The 20,778-nt window shown below is 43.3% G+C and overlaps 1 protein-coding gene across 1 annotated transcript in view; it reads right to left on the bottom strand.

Moving 5' to 3' along the window:
• Positions 1–18,260, bottom strand: part of LOC123991029 (SAM and SH3 domain-containing protein 1-like) — a 325,322-nt gene extending 307,062 nt beyond the window's left edge. The window contains exon 1 of the mRNA XM_046292156.1: positions 16,821–18,260. Coding sequence (XP_046148112.1) covers positions 16,821–17,327 — 507 coding nt within the window. The 5' untranslated portion in view covers positions 17,328–18,260. The remainder of the gene's footprint in view (positions 1–16,820) is intronic.
• Positions 18,261–20,778: the final 2,518 nt, after the last annotated feature.

Raw genomic sequence — 20,778 nt, 5'->3', positions numbered from 1 at the left:
TTGTTTGGTTAGAGTATGTGTGTGTTTGTGCCCATGTTAATGCCTGTGTGTGTGTGTGTGTGTGCGCGTGTGCGTGTGCGTGTGTGTGTGTGTGTGTGTGCCAAAACAGTCTAGTGATAAGCAGGACAAGGGAGGAAGTAGCGTCAATGTGTTTACAGTCATGTGCTCCTCTCTCCTGCTACAGAGCCCATTCACACAAAGCCAGAAGTGGAATCTCCATTCAGAGTAGAGTAAATAATAGGAATGCATGCTTTGCATAATAATAGACATAAGCTGAGCAGGGATTCCTACATGACAATGAAACTTGTCTTCATGCATAATCACACAAGCCCTTTAACATGCTCCCAGCAACATCATACTGTATTTCCCAAACACAGCCCGTTACAGCTGTCTGCTTGGATTCTCTCTCCCACGTTCTCTGCCTGCCTCCCTTTCTCTCTTTTATAGCCCTTCTCAGACTCAGTACGGACGCCAGCTGGTGTTCCCTGTGCTGAGCTGGCCCCTAGACTTTGGCTTTGGCCACTGGGAGAGGGTGGAGTGGGGAGGCGTGAGGCAGGTTGGGTGTTTAGGGGGTGCGAGGGGGGGGTTGTGGCCCCTCTCTCGCATGTAAATGTTCTATAAATGGAGGGGACCGAGAGTGGAACTGTGGGGGATTTGGGAGGAGCAACATAACAGTCTATTGTTCTGGGAGTGACAGACCGTTTTCATCCGGCCTCCGAGTCGGAGTCTGACTTTACCGTACAGGACAGGAGGGAGGATACTTCCTTAAGCCTCCCCAGTGTGACAAAGGATCATATTTACAGCACTGTGCAGCAGGGAAAGGCCCAATGAGAGGCATTTCATTTCATATTGGCCCAATATATTAGTGCATAAAGTGATTTAAACCCATCAATGAAAGAGAAAGGGACCGGATAGGCTTTTAATATTGTTCTATTGTAAAGTGGCTGTTCCACTGGATGTCATAAGGTGAATGCACCAATTTGTAAGTCGCTCTGGATAAGAGCGTCTGCTAAATGACTTAAATGTAAATGTTCTGTCCCCTGTTTTTGAGAAAGTGACATGATAAAAGGCTTTTATTCCTGTCTCTCTTTTCAAATAAAAAGGTGTTTCGAATGTGAGGAAACATGCTTAACCACAACATTCTGTTTTGTCAGTAGAAAGTATATAATGGCGACACTCGTTCTTCAAGCCATCCATATTTTTGGGAGTAGCCACATAGAAACATGATATTGTTTTTAAATGCCCTCTCAATCCTATCTATGCTTCATGTCTTCCATGAGATAATACACATCAAATCATTATTCAGTGTCTAGAGCGATAAAGCATATATTGATTGCCAATGTAATTTAATACATTGTTCACATTTAAGGCACACAAACACAACCTTGAAGAGGCAGACACATTAAAACAGACTGTCATAAATAAAACAGGGGTATGGAAAGATACGATAGGAGCATGTATTCTCCTCCAGTGAAATAGCCAGCCAGTCTGACAAGTGTTGGGACTGTCTGTCTGCCTGCCTGCCTGTCTGTCTTTCTGTCTACACAGAGTGATGAGGTATAACTGGGTCCAGTCAATTGTTTGGTGAAGCAGAGTGAAGGGAGAATTCCTGACAAGTCCGTCCATGGAGCTGTCATTCTCCCAGCCAGCTCATTGTTCAGTGTGTGTGTGTGTGTGTGTGTGTGCGTGTGTCAGAGGTGGATGACATCAGGTCTAATCTGTTTGAAGGGATATTCACCAGTGATTTACAGGATTAGAGATCAGTTTCCTGGATGTCACCACAAAGCTGTGACCAGACTGACCACCACACGTTACCTAAAGATGATTAGTTTATCCATTTTGGCAGCAGACCCCACTCTCAACACAAAAAAACGACAACAACAGACTCAGCTGTCTCTCTCAACTGCCCCAGTCTTGTAAAGCAGTCAAGGGGAACAAATCTAAAAGATACATGGGAGAAAAAAATAAAAAAAAAAAATAAAAAAAAATGGCATTTTTTGTTGAAAACCTCTGCGTCAAAAAAACTAATAATAATTACACTGTGCGGTTTAAGCCATCTTATGCTAGGATTTGACGTCCCAGACAAAATGTTCGCGTCGTGGGCAGATTAGGAACACTGAAGCCATGCATTTATTTATTCAAATTTCGACTAGAATTGACACATCGTAAAATGAAAACTTGGTGCCAGTAATGGGCTGTCTAGTTACAAATAACATAAATGAGCATGCGCAGACCAGCTGGCTGGAGTGTTTACAAACATATTCAATCTCTCCCTATCCCAGTCTGCTTTTCCCACTTGCTTCAAGATGTCCACCATTGTTCCTGTACCCAAGAAAGCAAAGATAACTGAAATAAATGACTAGCACTCACTTCTGTCATCATAAAGTGCTTTGAGAGGCTATTTAACGATTATTTCACATCTACCTTACCTGACACCCTAGACCCACTTGAATTTGCTTACCTCCCCAATAGATCCACAGACGACGCAATCGTCGTTGCACTGCACACTGCCCTATCCCAACTGGACAAGAGGAATACCTACGTAAGAATGCTGTTCATTGAATAAAGCTCAGCATTCAACACCATAGTGCCCTCCAAGCTCATCATTAAGCTCGGGCCCTAGGTCTGAACCCCACCCCATGAGGGTTCCTGGACTTCCGGACTTCCTGTCCTGGACTTCCTGATGGGCTGCCCCCAGGTGGTGAAGTTAGGAAACAACACCTCCACTTCGCTGATCCTCAACAGAGGGGCCGCACAAGGGTGTGCTCAGCCCCCTCCTGTACTCCCTGTTCACCCACGCTTCCAACTCAATCACCAAGTTGCAGATGACACAACAGTAGTAGGCCTGATTACCAACAATGACGAAACAGCCTACAGGGAGGAGATGAGGGCCCTGGCGGAGTGGTGCAAGAAAATAACCTCAACGTCGACAAAACAGAGGAGCTGATCGTGGGCCTGATCGTACCACCCTCTCCAGAGGGTGCTACGGTCTGCCCAACGCATCATCCGGGGCACACTGCCTGCAATTCAGGACACCTACAGCACCCGATGTCACAAAAAGGCCAAAAGATTATCAACCACCCGAGCCACGGCCTGTTCACCCCACTATCATCCAGAAAGCGAGGTCAGTACAGGTGCATCAAAGCTGGGACCGAGAGACTGAAAAATAGCTTCTATCTTATAGCCATCCGACTGTTAAATAGCCATCACTAGCCGGCTACCACCTTAGAGGATGCTGCCCTTTATACATATACAGGGAATCACTGGTCACTTTAATAATGGAACACTAGTCACTTTAATAATGTACACGCTTCTTTTTTCATCTCATATGTATATATTTTAATTCTCTTCTACTGTAAATTAGTCAATACCACCCCGACATTGCTCGTTCCTGATATTTACTTACTTTTAGATGTGTGTATTTTAGTGAATTGTTAGACACTACTGCACTGTTGGAGCTAGGTACACAAGCATCTGCTAAATATGTGAATATGACCAATAAATTTGATTCGGTTTTAGATTTTTGAATGTCAAAATCGCAACGCTTGTATTGAGTAGTGATTGTGTGGAGGTGGATATAGCAATCGAGCTATGGGGCTTTCAAGCAACGTTTCCATGTGGTGATGTGCCTTTCAACTGAAGAGTTAAGCTTTTCATTACGAGGTAGAAGGAGCCGTGTCTATCAATCATCAACATTAGCAACAGCTTGTCGTTCTGTCAATGCCAGGCTTGATACACCCAGTTGACGTCGCCTACATCGCAGTGGACATAGCCTACATCAACGGACATAGCCTCGAAAGCCAATTGCAGAATGTGACGACAAAACTGAAGCAAATTGTGGAATCTGGCCAGGTTGTATCAAGATTTAAATTTGGTCACGTTGCACAGTGTGACATGTAATAATCAGAAAAGACTGAATCCGACGTACAGTGTGGGAAGGCCTTAACCGAGACAGTACAGAGACAGACAGGGCCAACCCCTGGAGGCCCAAACCAGCATGTCAGAAAAGAGCCTTGGAATCAGAGGAGAAGAAAAGTAGGAGCCTTCTACACACGTCCACATGAATCCTCAGAGAATTCCTCTCAAGGGGTTGGTTTGGCACTGGGGTTGGTCTGGCCCTGTCCTGCAACAAAGATCTGCTGACACAAAATGTTGGTTGTGTGGTTCAATGCTGGTAGATCAGACGGCACCAAACTCCACAGTCCACGTCTCAATCTCCACCATTAACGCCCAGTGACCTCAAATAGCCACATGAGAATCCTTCAACCCTCTAACACAGTGATGCCCAACTCCAGTCCTACGGTACCCCCAACAGTACACATTATTGTTGTAGCCCCGGTCAATCACACTTGATTCAAATGGTGAACTATTCATCAAGGACTCAATGAGTTGAATCAGGTGCGTTTGTCCGGGGGCTAAAACCAAAATGTGTGCTGTTGAGGTTACTCAAGGACTTTGCTCTAGCATGTCAACCATTTAGCATTGACGTAGCATAATAATGGCCTGTCTACTGCCAAAGAGTGACAGTTGGTCAGCCATTTGGACAGAAGATTCCATGGATTTAAAAGACTAAAATATGATTTCCTGGCTCCAGGCCACTAAATAAACCGTGCAAACTTATTTGAGACTTTGCTGCCTCCCCTTCCCATAAAGCACAGTAGTGAGCAATTTGTAGATCTACTTCATGAATTGAACAATTAACCGTGACATTTAGAGAGGGCACACAGAAACAATTACTCCAGTGGACGCTCACGTTTCATACCGAGCATGCCCTCACTGGCACTGCTAACGATAGCACCTGATTGGTTAAACCCTAGACTCTCCAATCACAGCCACAACATAAGCCTGATGAGCTCACTATCATAACATATACATCTGCATTCTACGCTCTCCATCTCTTGCTCCATCCCCAATGGCACAATCTATTTGACAAATAAGGTCTTTTTTAAAGGCTAATCAAAAGGGATGCATATTACATCAATTAACTAGGGTATAGGATCTATCAGCTCTGATACAAGCCTAATTGGCTATTACTATCAGGGAGCCTCTGAGGAAAATGTCTTCGCAGCATGCCTTAAACTGCCACCTGTTATGCACCTGCGATAATTAGCATCAGCTCTGTGGCATAGCACACTGTGCAGTGTGCTACACACACACACACATACACGTATGCACACACACACACCAGCATTTACTCTTCTAGACAAACCCATACATGTTTGATAAATGCTTATAGTATAAGAGGTGGCGAACCACAAAACACGTCAAATGCCTGTGGTATATTTATCTAAAAACTTAATGTGCGCGACATACTCATGTCTGTGTGTGAGCGTGTCAGAGGAATGTACTAACTGGTTGTTTAGGCTAATGAAGGTTTGGATCCCAGCCAGGTATGTAGAGCCTGAGGGACATGCCCTAGGCCACAGACAGACACAGTGTGGTTTATTACTGGTTAATTCCTGCCAGGCACAGCCACTACAAAGCCACTCAGTCAGGTACAGAGGCACATCAACACCTGTGTGGTCCCCATGATCAAAGCTTCTCAGCACAGCACAGCCCTGCCCCGATGCATTGGAAATGGACTCGAGAGGAGAGAGGAGGGGTGGGGGGGTGGGAGAGGGGTGTGGATTCAATGGCTTGTGTTCGTTCCTTACCTTCCTTACCCCTGCCCTTATATTATCTTCGGACAGGCTAATCATGGTCCCCTCTCTCTATTCCTCGCCCTCTCTCACTATCGCTCACACACACACACACAATTACTCACTCTGCCACTAATATGGCACAATCCCAGGCTACATGTAGCAAGACAAGCACGGGGTAAGTAATCTTTACCTATATGGACAATTGTGCCGTGCCAAGGTCCCCTGACTATGTACGATAACCACAATGATTGTGTGTTTTGATTGTACACTAAGTGCTTTTCTGTGAGCTGCAATCATTGGCAACAGAATAGATTTGTATAACGATCTCCTCTGTAATCAACCCGACTGTGATCTACAGGCGATCGGGATGTGTGCAATCTGGTTCCTGACACAGACAGATGCTGGAGCCTGCTCTCTTGTCAATCTCTATCCTACAGGGGCACTTGATTCATGATTGCTTCATTTGCTTTCTCATCCACGTTGCAGAACGGGATTGATTCCTTATGATGTCAAAGCTGTAGTACTGTATATATCAAGGCCACTTATGATTCATATTCAGCAATGTTAACTGAACTGCTATCCGACCTCTGGCCATGAAACTAGCTGGATATTTATTGGTTTAGACACTGGAGCAGAGTCACAATAAATACATGTTTACGGCTGCTCGTGAGCAAAGCCTCTTTCTCTCTCTCTCTCTCTCTCTCTCTCTCTCTCTCTCTCTCTCTCTCTCTCTCTCTCTCTCTCTCTCTCTCTCTCTCTCTCTCTCTCTCTCTCTCTCTCTCTCTCTCTCTCTCTCTCTCTCTCTCTCTCTCTCTCTCTCTCTCTCTCTCTCTCTCTCTCTCTCTCTCTCTCTCTCTCTCTCTCTCTCTCTCTCCAGGCTCTAATAGATACAGCTGGGGAAAGTAGAGCCTTCACCTCACAGTGAAGGGTATGCATGGATTATCCTGCCTGTCATTCCAATCTGTTAATCCCTTTTCAGGCATTTGCCACCCGCTTCCTGAAAAAGCACAATAACCACTGTTATGGAAATCATGGATTATAATACTGTATCTAAACAGCTCCATGACCTCCTGACCTTTCACCGTAGGCCTATTTTATTCTCACGCTGTAGAAAGAGTAAATACACAAATAAATTCACAAATTCAGTACTGAGTGTATAAATACAGTACATTTTTAGCGTGAATGTACAGATGAATGTAATTTCAACTAATTTGTAATACCTTGAGATAGTTAGGAATTGATTTTGGTATAATATTTAAGCTTAAGAACACAGCTTTAGCCATGTCAAACTGAAACATTTTATTTAAACTCCATGGCAAAATTCATAGAATGGCAGAAAATGTTGCTTTAAAACTGCAACATATTATTTAAGCTCCATTGCAAAATGTGTAGAATTGCAGGAAATTAGCTTTCAAACTACAACTTTTTCTCTCCGCTGCCAAGATTATATTTTTTACTTATTCTTTGGTCTGTCTATGTTTTTTCACCGCTCAACCCTTATGGTGGGACTTGACTCAAATGACACCACGAAGCAAAAGAGTTTGGGAATCCTTGCTCTGATATTGATCATGAACATAGCTTTCTCATCACAGACCATGATGCAGTATGTTCATGCAAACAGCCAGTCTGAAGGCTGCTGAAGCCATCCCAGTATTACCAGAATAGGTCTGATAACGTATCTGATAATATATCTGTCATTCATGACTCATCAGGAACTCTAATGCAGAACACAGTGGAAAAAGAAAAGACTGCAGTGGCCAGCGACAACATAGCCTGGACGCTTTATTTAAAGGTGTTGCCATCTCTGTAAGTGATATGGATGTGCCATGTGATGGACCTACAGTGCCTTCGGAAAGTATTGAGCCCCCTTGACCACATTTTGTTCCATTACAGCCTTACTCTAGAATGGATGAATATGTATTTTTTTGGCAATCTACAAACAATACCCCATAATGACAAAGCGAAAACAGGTTTTTAGAAAAACCTTCTGTACTTAAGTATTCAGACCCTTTGCTTTGAGACTCGAACATGAGCTCAGGTGCATCCTGTTTCCATTGATCATCCTTGAGCTGTGTCGACACCTTGATTCCACCTGTGGTACATTCAATTGATTGGACATGATTTGGAAAGGCACACACCTGTCTATATAAGGTCCCACAGTTGACAGTTCAAAAACCAAAAGGCACTTAAAGACTCTCAGACCATGAGAAACAAAGATTCTCTGGTCTGATGAAACCAAGATTGAACTCTTTGGCATGAATGCCAAGCGTCACGTCTGGAGGAAACCTGGCACCATCCCTACAGGGAAGCACAGTGGTGGCAGCATCATGCTATGTGGATGTATTTATGTGGCAAAGATGAACGGAGCAACGTACAGAGAGATCCTTGATGAAAACCTGCTACAGAGAGCCCAGGACCTCAGACTGTGGCTAAGGTTCACCTTCCAACAGGACAATGACCCTAAGCACGCAGCCAAGACAACGCAGGAGTGGCTTCAGGACAATTCTCTGAATGTCTTTGAGTGGCCCAGCCAGAGCCTGGACTTGAACCGGCAGCAACGCTCCCCATCCAACCTGACAGAGCTTGAGAGGATCTGCAGAGAATGGGAGAAACTCCCCAAATACAGGTGTGCCAAGCTTGTAGTGTCATTCCCAATAAGACTCGATGATGTAATTGCTGCCAAAGGTGCTTCAACAACGTACTGAGTAAAGGGTGTGGATACTTATGTAAATGTAATATTTCCGTTTCATATCTTTTATAAATTAGCAAAAATGTCTAAACAGTTTTTGCTTTGTAATTATGGGGTATTGTGTGTAGATTGATGAGGAAAAAAGGGGTCTGAATACTTTCCGAAGGCACTGGTATATCTTGTCAGTATGGAATTAGACAGCAGAGTGTACTGTGGCTTCAACTTCACAGCAAATTTGCCGTGATATATTATGAAACAATTGCATTTTTGTACCTCAATTATTAGATAGAGCATTTAGAGCATTTAATGCATTTGCACTGTGTTTCTGGGTAATTCAAACAGTCTATTTACGTCCACAACTTCACATAACCAAGTATTCAAGTATGACAAAAGCTGCTTAAAAGCCACTCGATCATGTGAGAAAAAAAGAGCACAGTGGGAGAACATCCCAGTGAAATGAGAAGGCCAGTTGCATACAGTGTTACACTGCTTTTCCCACATTTTCACTTGTTCTCCGGAGAAGGGTGGTCATCACTGTCTGTCTGTGGGCCGCCTGGACAGAAAGCCAGCCATTAAAATGTCCTGTGGTGCTCTGATAAAACAATCAGACACACCATTCTCAAAGGAGAAAATATGTAGCAGGCTACTCCTTCAATTGCCAGAAAATGTCAATGAATTGACAAGACTGAAGGTGCATAGATATCAGATTTTTTGAGTATTTCACCAGTTCCTATGGCAGATGGGGAAGAGCTTCACATTCTGTACAGCACTGAGTTCACAGTCCTGAGGCCACATTAGCCAAAATGGTAATGTTACATTCTGGTAGTGTACAGGAGCTAGAACCATATTGAGACCCAGAGGGGCTGTACTACTGTACGGTCTGTTTCCTCTTGTCAACTCTGATCAGGATCACCCCAGCTCAGCTAGTGTTTGACAAGCAGGTCAAACCCACTAGCGGTCAAAGATCAGGGGGCTAGCTAGCGACCGAGCCACAACACACCCAGATGTTATTCAGGTTCTCAAGTGCTGGTGTTAATTACACATGGTATCAAGCTTGGTAAACAAGTCTGTTTGTGCTGTATCACAAACTCCTATAGAAGATGAAAATACAATGACCGTAGGAGTTGGCCTGATAGCACTAACAGATCTGGGATATATTAAACAGCCTTTAAGTGGTAGTTTAAAGGAGACTAGGAGTAAAACAATTTGAGGGTGTTTTGTCTGAAAGGAATGAGTGTGGTCCATCTCTCTATGACCCTACATCCTCTCCTTCCCCCTCCTCTATCCTTTACATAAACAATGACTGCACTTCACTAATTTACTTTCTCTCCCTGACTCAAGACCGTAAGGGCCGTCCTTGACATTTTATGACTTCCTTTTTATGAGCCAGTTGTTTATTACACCTTTAAAGGGTAAAGTCGAAACCATGGCAAACACCAGAGCCGTTTTGTTCTGATGGGCCTCCTCTTCCCATCTCGTGGCAGCAAGCCAGCCAGTACGGTGCAGTGCAACATGGAGAACACAAAATGCTGGCAGAAATATAGGCTAAATTAAAATTCTTTACCAAATTACTCTGCTGCCTGCAGTATCAATAATGAAATAGCTCTTTATTATGTAAAAACTGAGCCTAACGTCTCGTCTTTGTGAGAAAGCAGAGAGATGGTTAAGAGATGTTGTTTATCTGGGGCTATACTCAGTGGAGAAGAACGATATGGATGATGTATGCTATAAAATTGTAACATAGAAATGTCTATTATTTTAGGTAGTACTATACTATAACACATTAGTATCACATTGGTATGACTACCATACTAATATCTGAAACATTCTGGAAGTTAAGCCCCTATAAACAAGCCAGGTTTTTCACACTAAGGCTTGGCAGTACTTGGTTTCTATAGCCACAATGCAGGGGTACTGAGGTGGACTGTGGTCAGGTTCTCATTAGGCTAACAAGAGGCCATCTCTAACAGAAAGCTAATTTCCTGAAAGGTGAGGAAGCTGGGATATTCACTATAGTTAGAGAACTAAGAAAGGAAGCGAGGTGAGAGTGAAGCATGTAAGGTGACGATCTCACATTGGCAAGGAGCATTTAAGCCACAAGCCTCACATGAACTCCCTGCATACTGAATCAACTGCTCTCAGGTTTGAACAAATGGTGTAAAGTTGCCCTTGATCTAGGAACAGCTTACCCTTCTTAAATTATAACCTTTAACCATTAAACTGACCTAAGATCAGTTCAGCAGCCCAATCCTCTTTCCACTCACTGATTCCAGCCCTGTTTCTGTTTGAGAAGCAAAAACAATGTGTTATCTATTTACAATCATCCTCACTGCATGACACCCAATGGTTTTATCACCATCCTACCAGGACAATGCTGGACACTTGCCTTCCAGTGGTATTCAATGGGCGGAAATTGGAAATCCAAAACAAAGCACTATTGAAGCGATGTGGCTCCATCAGCCTGCAGCCAAACAATGGGGGCATCTCCATGTGTTTTGCTTCCACTTCCTAACCACACAGACACAGGGCGTATAGAGGAGCGAGACTATTGTGGTGGAAGATAGGACAGTGGCTGCTATATCTAAAACCCTACAACACGGACATTCATTGACTGTCAAATTGTGGATGCTACTGTAGCTAAAAAGGGAGAGACTCAAATCAGCGTAGCAAAGCCATAACATTTAACCAGCTATCCTTCCCATCCATTCCACCTCATGTGTTTAAGAGGAAATATAGGCTAGAGCACTATCCTGTAGACTGCTGCTGTTTATGCATCCCTTTTGGCGCATGAAGACAGGACAATCGTTCAAATTGTTCCATTGAACTTAATTCAACAGCTCCACTTTCATTTGCAGAAATGCCATGACTTGACCACAGATGTCTTTGTGTTTTAGGGGCAGAATTACACTGGGTATGTGGTTCAATATGGTTAGATATAGCATCTTGCAGATAGCATAGACTGGATACAGAGGCTGTGCTACCCCCCCCCCCACTGGCAACAGTGTCACCACAACAGAGCGAGGGGACGAGCCATGGCGCTCCAAATCACTGATTACTGCTGCAGCTCTCCCAGAGCAAAGCAACGAACCTCTAATTGTAGGCCTCCCTAACCTCATGTACCGGTACGGGAAGAAAATATAATTTCAGTTTATTGGTTTTCCTCTTTTTTAAAAGCTTTTGTCATTCATGGTGTCAAAGTCTCTTCTCAGTTTGGAAAATGCAAAGACGAATTCGAAAGGACTAGTATAAGTGTATTATCTAAGTAGCTATTAGCAAGTCATATGGCTGCACTGCACACATCAATTACACGCCAAACACCATCTTTACTGCTAGTATTGTTCCCAAATGAGTGATCTAGAACAGTGCAATCATAGGAGATGTGTTTACATTCAGGAGCAATGATAACCCGTTTCTCTCTCCTAGACAAGGGCTCCCTGTGGTCTAGATAAGGATCATGGGTATTTATGTCTCCCAGTAGAGTACTTGTAGTGAAGCGTTGGCTTATGGTCCTATAGCCTCACAAGAACGTGGCAGTCAACAACACTTCAGAGGATCATCACTGAGCTATGCTGGCGGAAGTACTGTCTATACATTAGCACACAAACAAACAGGGAAACATCACAAACAGCTGAACACCAGACACTGAACCTTCTACACAACTTACATTGGCTTATCTATGCTGATATACTGTGTAAGCCTCGTTGAGACAGCTATCTTGTCAACTGTCAGTAGCTCTGTTCTATTTCCCCCCAATACCATCTCCATCTCCAGTGGAGTAGACGTCTCATCTCAAGGGCAGAGATAGGAGAACCCTTCACTGACCAATCAGAGGCCAGCTGGTCAGTTCCATCACTGAGGGCTCCTCACACTTAACTCGATCCTGAGGAGAAAAGCACTGGTCTGGATCACATTCTACTGCAGGGTTTCACACACAAATACTGTGTACACACACACACACACACAAACTCCTTGAACCTTTCATTCTACTCCAAATCAATGTCAAAGCTTTAGCTCTAAATAAATATAGCCTTCAAAAGGGAGGGATAGTTTAACCCTCTGGAGCTAACACTTTGTTTCAGCATGATGTAAACCCATAATCCCATAAAAAATCACAAATCTCTGTGGGATTCCCATTTATGAGAAAAGGATAATAGTAGGAATACAACGAAGCAGAAGAAGTGCTGACAAAACACCTAAATTAACAGTCTCTAGACTTATTGAAATTTGATCCCGGATAAATCCCAAATAAATTCAAATGGAAAGGCTCCAAATAACATGTGCATAGGATAATCCTCTGAAATGCTCTGTAGAGTAAAACACTGATCTCTTCAGGAATGGTTGACATTTCATATCTAATTATCGACATGAAATGCATGCTATGTTGACAAAAAGCTGTGTGTGTGTGTTTCGCTCACTACTAACAGAGTTGTCATTGAGTAAGCCCTCAACAGGCTGAGCATCTGATGTAGAGCCAGTGGTCTGATATAAAGACGCTCTCAATCTGCTTCCTCACATGAGTTCCAGCAGAAAACCAGCAGCTGGACACCCTCGATTTAAAAGTGCTGCTGATCATTGACGACAAATATTAATCAACTCAAATGGCCTTGGCCATTATGGGTAAGTCGCAGGTTGATCCACCAATTCCTCAAAGAGGTCTAAGGGCTGGAGAGTGTACACTGTGTCTAGGTGAGAAACCCTAGACAGGTAAGTGTGAATCAATCAACCATGTACAAGTCTGTCCCTCTCTCTGTGTATACACGAAATCAGAGAGTGAATGAAGGCTCTTCCTCTTCCTGATCATTGATCCACAGCAGCCAGCCATTACCAAGGCAGCACTCACTAACTCACACAACCCCAGGGGAAAATAGGGCCAGACAGGGCTCTCCTGAGTCCTGACATACAGTAATGGCTCAGGCTCTGATCAATAACTACTTAATCTGAGATGCATATGGGCATTTCCATGTAAAAGGACTCATGAGCACCAACGTGAAATTCATAGGAGCATGTCAAACCTGGTGTCATATGAAAGATAAGTCTATTTTTTTTTATTAAGGCGTGGTTCAACATGTTATTTCCTAAATAATAGAAATAAGCAAATTAGCTTTGATTTCTGCTCAAACAGATGGAAATGGGTCTTAAAAACAACTACCACAAAAAGTCTTCAAATGTATTAGAAATACATCAAAACACAATAATGCTTAAGTTAAGACCCCTGCCAACTAATATCAACACTTATATTTAGTTTTGAAGTGTGTAACAAACATATTTTCCAATTTCTCTCCCTCATGAGGGGAGAGGATAATTAAAATTCACAGAAGTAACAACTAAAAGTAGACCTACCAATTAGTTAGTGGTTTTACTAACATCTATTTGGTTTATGAATTATTAAGCGATTCAAACTCGAAATTCATAAACCACACTTGGGTCACCTGCTACAGTTCTCCCTTCCACCTGCCTACTGTTATGTTCACCTAATAACGGTCTTCTTTCTCTTTCGTCTGGTGGTCAAAGAAAATGTGGAAACAGTCTGGACAAACCCCTCCCTTGCTCTGCAGCGCCCTCTTCTCTCTCTCTCTTGCTCTCTCTCTCTCTCTCTCTCTCTCTCTCAGTGAATGTCACCTCTCTTTGTGACACCGTGAGCCCCCTCTCTTTCCAATTACTGTAACCAGCATCCTTACCCAGTGAGCACTGATGACACCGGAGGTTCATGGACGTTGAAATGTCATTGAAATTTGGTCAGTCTGCCCGGGCCTTGAACTCAACGTCCACAGACATTGTTTTTTGGTACGGTCTGGACCGGCCTGGATTAGGCCCAAACATAGATCAATGATTGGTTCAAGTTTGGAGAGCACAGTACAGTACAGTACAGTAAGTGTTAACGTTCAGTCGAGTGTAGTCTAGCACACTAGAGTTGAGTACGCTATGATGTACTGTATTGTACTGTACTCTACTGTAGTGTCCTGAACTATGCTCTACTTTACTCTACTGTACTGAACTCTACTGTGCTGTGCTGTACTGAGCTGATTGGTTCTGGACCAACCAAATTTGGTCTTGTTTGGTGGCTGAGCTCATTAAAATAATAGCCAGTGTGTAGAATAATACCCAAATATACAAAGTAGGCTATTACATATTTCTACCTTTGTGTAGCTTTATAAGATACATCACCATGAAGAGAATGACATTCCTTCCATAATTATGCATTTCTGTGTAGTACAGATCAGGGACTCGTAAAGAAATGATGCTACCTCAATTCTGTTACCTGGTGTAAATCCACATCATTTACTCTAGTTCAATAACCAAAAGATAGTTTAAAAAATGACCTAAGTCAAGGTGTCATGTCATAGCCAATGTTCCATCTAAGCTGCGTGCACGCACAGCAGCCGAGACTACTGCACAGCTCCCAGGGACTTAGTTGATCTCCATACATTTCTGGAAAAAACCCAACGATAAAGCCTTATGTTCCTATTTTTTTTGTTGGTCTCAGGCTATTGTTACCTTCATGTGTCTGAAGGGTACAAACTGTGCCTTCCCGGCGGGCCCAGAGAACAAATCATGTGCACTATGGGCCTACTGCTGGCCAATCGGATGGCTCAGATGATCGTGTCTGCAGTAACGTAGCAGGCATAAAAGAAAGCTACAGCAGAGTAGATACTATGATATTTCAACATGTTTAAAACCATGACTAGAGAGAGACTGTCAACGAAAACAACGAATACAGACATGCTGTTTTTCTGAGTAAGTTCATGTTTAAATTCTTACTCAGCACCATCAACACTTTGTATTCAACACTTTTAGAAGCCATAAAATGCACGTTCTTCCTATTTTCCCTAAGCGCTACATTGGGACACTGCTGTGACGTAAGTGTCCCAATGAGTGACAGAACACTGAGCCAATCACGGCGCAAGAACATTACCAACCCCTACGCTTTGTATTTTCCGCTGGCTGCCCCACCACCACAGAAAGCCCTGAGTTATGCTGAAACACCTGCATTTTGGAGTTTTTACATTGTTTGCAAATTGATATGTGACAAGTATTAATGCCAAAATAACATGCAAAAAATGTTTGGTGGCTCTGCCCCACCTGGTCTGAATGAAGGAACGCCACTGGGTGTGATCATATAGTCTACCTCAAATTTAGATTTATTTTTTTAAATGTCCCCAACTACAATGCATTGGCAGGACAATTCAAGCGAAGCCAATATGCATTGACAATGTATTGGGACTATAGCTTGCTGCATGTTTTAATTGGTTCATTTGGCATAAGCATATGTTTTTTTTAATCATGTTTAAAAAATCTGAGCGGTAGATCTCATCTTGCATTTTGACTCAAAGTGATCTTGTCTCAGAAAAGGTTGGTGACCACTGTTCTAGAATGTTCCCTGTTAACACTATCAATGATTCCCTTTACTGTGGCAATTGTGATCGAATCAAAGCAATATTCGCCACTTTCAATGCAACACACTGAAACAAAACGAACTATGCAATATATTTTGTTGTAGGCAGAACACATCGGAGTAGGATTCTATTGCATTGACACGCACTGGTGTCAAATAACCAATCAGAGCTGCAGTAGGCCTATATGAAAATAGCCATTGCCATATATGGATCTGTGCCATTTACTTTGAACTGGACTGTGTTTACAACATGAGCGTTCGTGAGTAGATGTACTTATTTTGAGAACAACGCGAGAGATGCATGTAGCCATGTGTGCACATTTTGTTCATATCCTTTGCTAGTTAGTGAGTTATTAGCCCAGTTATAGATCATTCGTAGTCAGCAATAAGGGAGTGATTGCTTCCTACAAGAGCACAAAACATGTACATTTCTTGCCATCTCTGAAAAGCAAGTCAGATAAAGAGCTTTTTTTGTCTTTAAGGGTCAGTATTGCATTTTGAGACAGGCTTGAATAAGCTAAGTAGCCACAAGGCAGAGGGTAGCCTCATTTGTCTGATTCTCTGTAATAATGGTATGGGAATAATAATACATTTTATTTTGCAAAGTGGTATGTTGCATCAAACAACACAACAACATTTTCAGTCACATCCTTGTCTGAAGGACAAGTAAATAAACAGGTTAATGTCTCAAGGAATGTAGGCCTACATTGAACACCACACATTAGGTGCTACTGTAGGCTGAATGATAGAACAGCTATTTCCATGTGAAAATGTTATGGGATGCATTTTCTCCATTGTTTTTGATGGCAGGCCACTCTGGTAGGCCTACATTATGATCAAGTAGCCACAGTAGCCTACATGGACACTGTTAAAACTGTAATTTCAAGCAGGTACAGCCTCACTGTTCACAGTAAACGCGCTTCAAGTTGCACATAATTTTCACAACCCGACATGTATTTCATGAGTAGTATCTTGCTCTCATTTAAAATGCTTTGGTTGATGGATGATCATTTGCATGGCATGAAATTGTGTATAAGGTTGTTATGAATTGGCTATAAAGCTTTCCAGAAAGAGGTAGCCTTGATGGTGATCTTACCTTGTTTGAGTATGGCGGCCTGGCGAGGTTGACTCCATCTTTGATTAGTTTATCTCTAATCATGATCTTCAACTTCAATTTGGGGTAAATCACCAACTCCCTCCGCTTGCCAAGCGTCAGGTTCCTCTGTGCGCCCAGATACGCGCCCCCTTTCCCCCCCACCCGGTCACTGTTCGATTCGGTCCAAGACTTGGACGCCCGCAGTTTGGAATCGTACTGGTCCACCAGATGCCTGGTGTACATTTCAGACGCGGGGGGCATCGGCTCAAGCGTAAAATACAGCCCCGCCGCAGTTTCCTTATCCTCGTCTTTCAGCCTTTGCACCGCGTCATGGATCCGTTGCCGGTGGTGCGGTATGTATACACCGATAGCATCCAGGTCGGGGTCCCCAATTTGTTTGCAAACTTCCAGATCATCGTAGCCGTTATCCACGAAGGACTCCACATACATAGAGAGCTGGAGGGTCTTCAGCCACTCAAACACGATAACGGGTCCGGTGCTTGTCATGTTTGGGTGTTGTAAATAATGTAGAGAATGCAGAACAGAACACTTCACCAATAACTACTTTCCCAAACGGATTTGAAATCGCATTGTTAAATGCAAATTAAAATCACCAAATCTGTTCGCAAATAATGCGGTCTAAGCATCGAGAACACGCGAAGAATGGACAATGCAAATGTTGTAATCCATGACTCAATCCCAATAAACAGTATGCAGTTCAAAATCGTATTAATTCCTTTAATATGGAAGATGTGCGGTCCCTGTGCTATATACAATAACCCCGACTGTTGAAAAGGGTCAGTGAAAAGAAGTAGGCTGACATCCAGGTGAATTTGTCACCTGCCAATATTTGCAGGATATGATTTCAGTGGCTGCGGTGACAGCTAATAAATCCCCGGTGTCATTTCGCAATCGATGTTACTCGTCCATATTGACATGCCTGGCTCACAAGTGGTCACCATAAACAATAGCTTTAGGCGGAGAACATGATTTGTTTAAAAAAAAAATGTTCCATACAGTCGGATTAGAAAGTATTGCAGTAGGCTTTTCCACGGATGGGAAATTGACAGAAAATATCATTGGAAAACAAAGTAATACCGTACCAATGAGCACGACCGCACGAACCGTGTTGTGTCCAAATGGTTTTGGGTATGCTGGAGCACTACAAGCAGCTAGAGCGGGTACAACAATACACATAGGCTAAACCACTTTCAATGTGGTGTTCCACGAGCCAAATGGTCTGTGTGCTCAGCCTTCCACGCCCCCAGATCCGCTTGTGACTTTAAAAATAGTGATGGAATTCCTTCTTTTACAACCTGTCACCGTCAACGAATCCCCCCCACACGGAGTCTTAAGTGAAAGGCAGAGAAAGATGCTCCCGGGAGCTCATTTCATCTGCCTTTCATACAGTTTAAACGAGCAGTCTCGTTGCTAGTTTGATTCACGTCTCTCCCCTTACTGTCTGATCTCTCTTTCTCTCTCTCTCATTCAGTATTTCCATGGTCTCGTTTCTTATCAAGCACTAGCACTCCCTGTCTAACAGCTGAGGTACTGAAATACTGGTTGTAAGGCCCACAGTATACTATATTATTACCCGCTACTGGTATTACATTATAAATGGTGACTACATAATTATTTATGCTCTTTGTTTTCATGTTGCTATTGCAAGGGAGGGAGAAAAAGAGCAAGCAGGTTTCTGCCTCACAAAAGGCTTTCAGATGCTTACCACTACATTACCTCTCTCTCTCCATACCAAATCAGGGAATTAAACACTTTAGGGCCATATTGACTGTTTGCTCCCATTTTACTTGCCTTTTTTTTGACCCTGGGCCATAGGATCAGTCCACTACTCCCTGCAGACAGACAGAGGAAGACACACCCTTCCCATACATGGACGACTGCCAGTATGACACTACTGACTGTGTTTCTCTCATTCCCCCACTCTCTCCATGACTCCCTATCTCCAATCCAATGTGCATTGCTCTTCCCTCCCTATCTATTTGCATGCCTTTGCGGCATCACAGGACAGCATCAACCTGAGACACAATATTGGTGTGGAAGGAAAAACTGCTAAAACCAAATAGAAAGGGATAGAGTGAGAGAGAGAGAGAGAGAGGAAATAGCTGGTTGACAAGTTATGACTGAAACCTGTCTGTCCATGTGGAGGCCAGCCCAGCCCATCAGCAGTGATGCATGCTTTATCAAACCAGAGCTGACAGCTTGTTAGAGTTTAGTGTGATACAATCACCACGACTATGCTGCTGCCTGGGAGTGATTTGAGCTGTGCTTCGCTCTATGACATGCAGTTTGCGTATTATAAACGCAGCACACAAGTCAGGGGAGAAGAGATGCATTTCCTCGCCTTGGACCTCGTCTTGGAGAGGAATGTCAGAAACATGCCAGACATACATGGGAGGATATTAGGGAGAGTCGTAATGGAAGCAGGATTTTCAGGAGACAGAACACAGAACACGGCCAATAGCTGGTACAAAGATACTCAATAATATTGACATCTGCTTAAGGAGTATTAGTAAAGAAGAGGGAGGAACATCTGTGCTTACACAAAAGAGTTTGTTTGGGTGTGTTCACTGTATGTCTGACTCCCTCCTTTACATCAACCTACAGTAGATATCAATCATGTCCAATTAAAAAAGCTTGTTATTTCTTGACAGCCAGGATTACAACTCATCCACAGGGCTTTGCTTTACTTACTCTTCCCCTTCCTGTCCTCAGTCCTCTGTCATAGGAGCTGAGTGACATTGGAGTATCATTAGATCAGTTACAGACACAGGATTATAGGACACGTAGTGACAGATGGGACACAGGACGTGGAGCATGCCACGCTGGGTGGACTCAGAGCGCAGGACACAGGACGCAGGGCTGTCAATGCTGGTAGTGCCAGGAATACCATGTTTCCATACCGCTACCCAGCTACCCAGGTGGAGCACAGTGGAAGGATGTAGGAGCAGACTGCATGGGCTATTGCACAATACATACAGTGCCTCACTCTTCATCGCTCTGTATCTATACTGTAAATAATTCATTTGGATGTTCAGTTCTGTAATAAACTTATAGTTAATACCATTTAGCAAACACTTTTATCCAAAGCAACTTACAGTCATGTATGGATACACTTTACATACGGGTGGTTCTGGGACTTGAACCCATTACCTTGGCATTATAAGCACCATGCTCTACCAACTGAGCTCCATAGGACAGGTTATCTTTATACGATGCCTCGACTAGTTTCCTTGATATCTGCACAATATAGTCAAATCAGGGTACAGAGAATCATACATTGAATCACAGCTCGGATATGATTTGAGTAAATAACACCACTACAACAGTGTTGCTATTATTGTCTTCTAGTCCATATACAGTAGGCTACTGTAAAATGAATGTTCTATGTATTAGCCACATTCCTCCAGAACTGCAGATGCGTATTGCCATTGCCCTGGAGGAGAAACCTTCTGTCACATCAGCAAACGCTTATCTAACCTTCACCTAACCACCTCAGAATGAGGGGACCCATATTAGCATACGGCCTGGTAAATATGGATGTGGTGGAGAGGTGGTGAGGATGGTGATTTAAGGAGGGGGTCGTGGTAATGAAGAGAGACAGAAGAGAGAGTGGGTCAGACAGGTTAACACCAGCCAGATCTATTAGACGCAGCCTGAGGGTAGAGGAGAGGAGCTGCCTGGGACTGGAGACAAGCAGAGTCCAGGCTTTTACCACGCTAATAGTACCGTCTGTGCCTTTTCATTTCGATGATAGGGGTGGAGAGGATTGGGGTCTCCTTGGCTACAGATACATTGGTGAAACCATCCATGAATTCCCTGAATGACCTCATTCTGAAACCCTTTGAAACCCCAAGAATCACCTCTACCCAGAAGACCATGAATCATGTTGTGCATGTTGCTGGGCAGTTATCTTGGTTTTCACTAGTGGGTCTCTATC

This window comes from Oncorhynchus gorbuscha, linkage group LG12, assembly GCF_021184085.1.
Source record: "Oncorhynchus gorbuscha isolate QuinsamMale2020 ecotype Even-year linkage group LG12, OgorEven_v1.0, whole genome shotgun sequence".
Lineage (NCBI taxonomy): Eukaryota > Metazoa > Chordata > Actinopteri > Salmoniformes > Salmonidae > Oncorhynchus > Oncorhynchus gorbuscha.
Note: the sequence above shows the minus strand (reverse complement) of the source record. Positions and strands in the feature narration are given on the sequence as shown.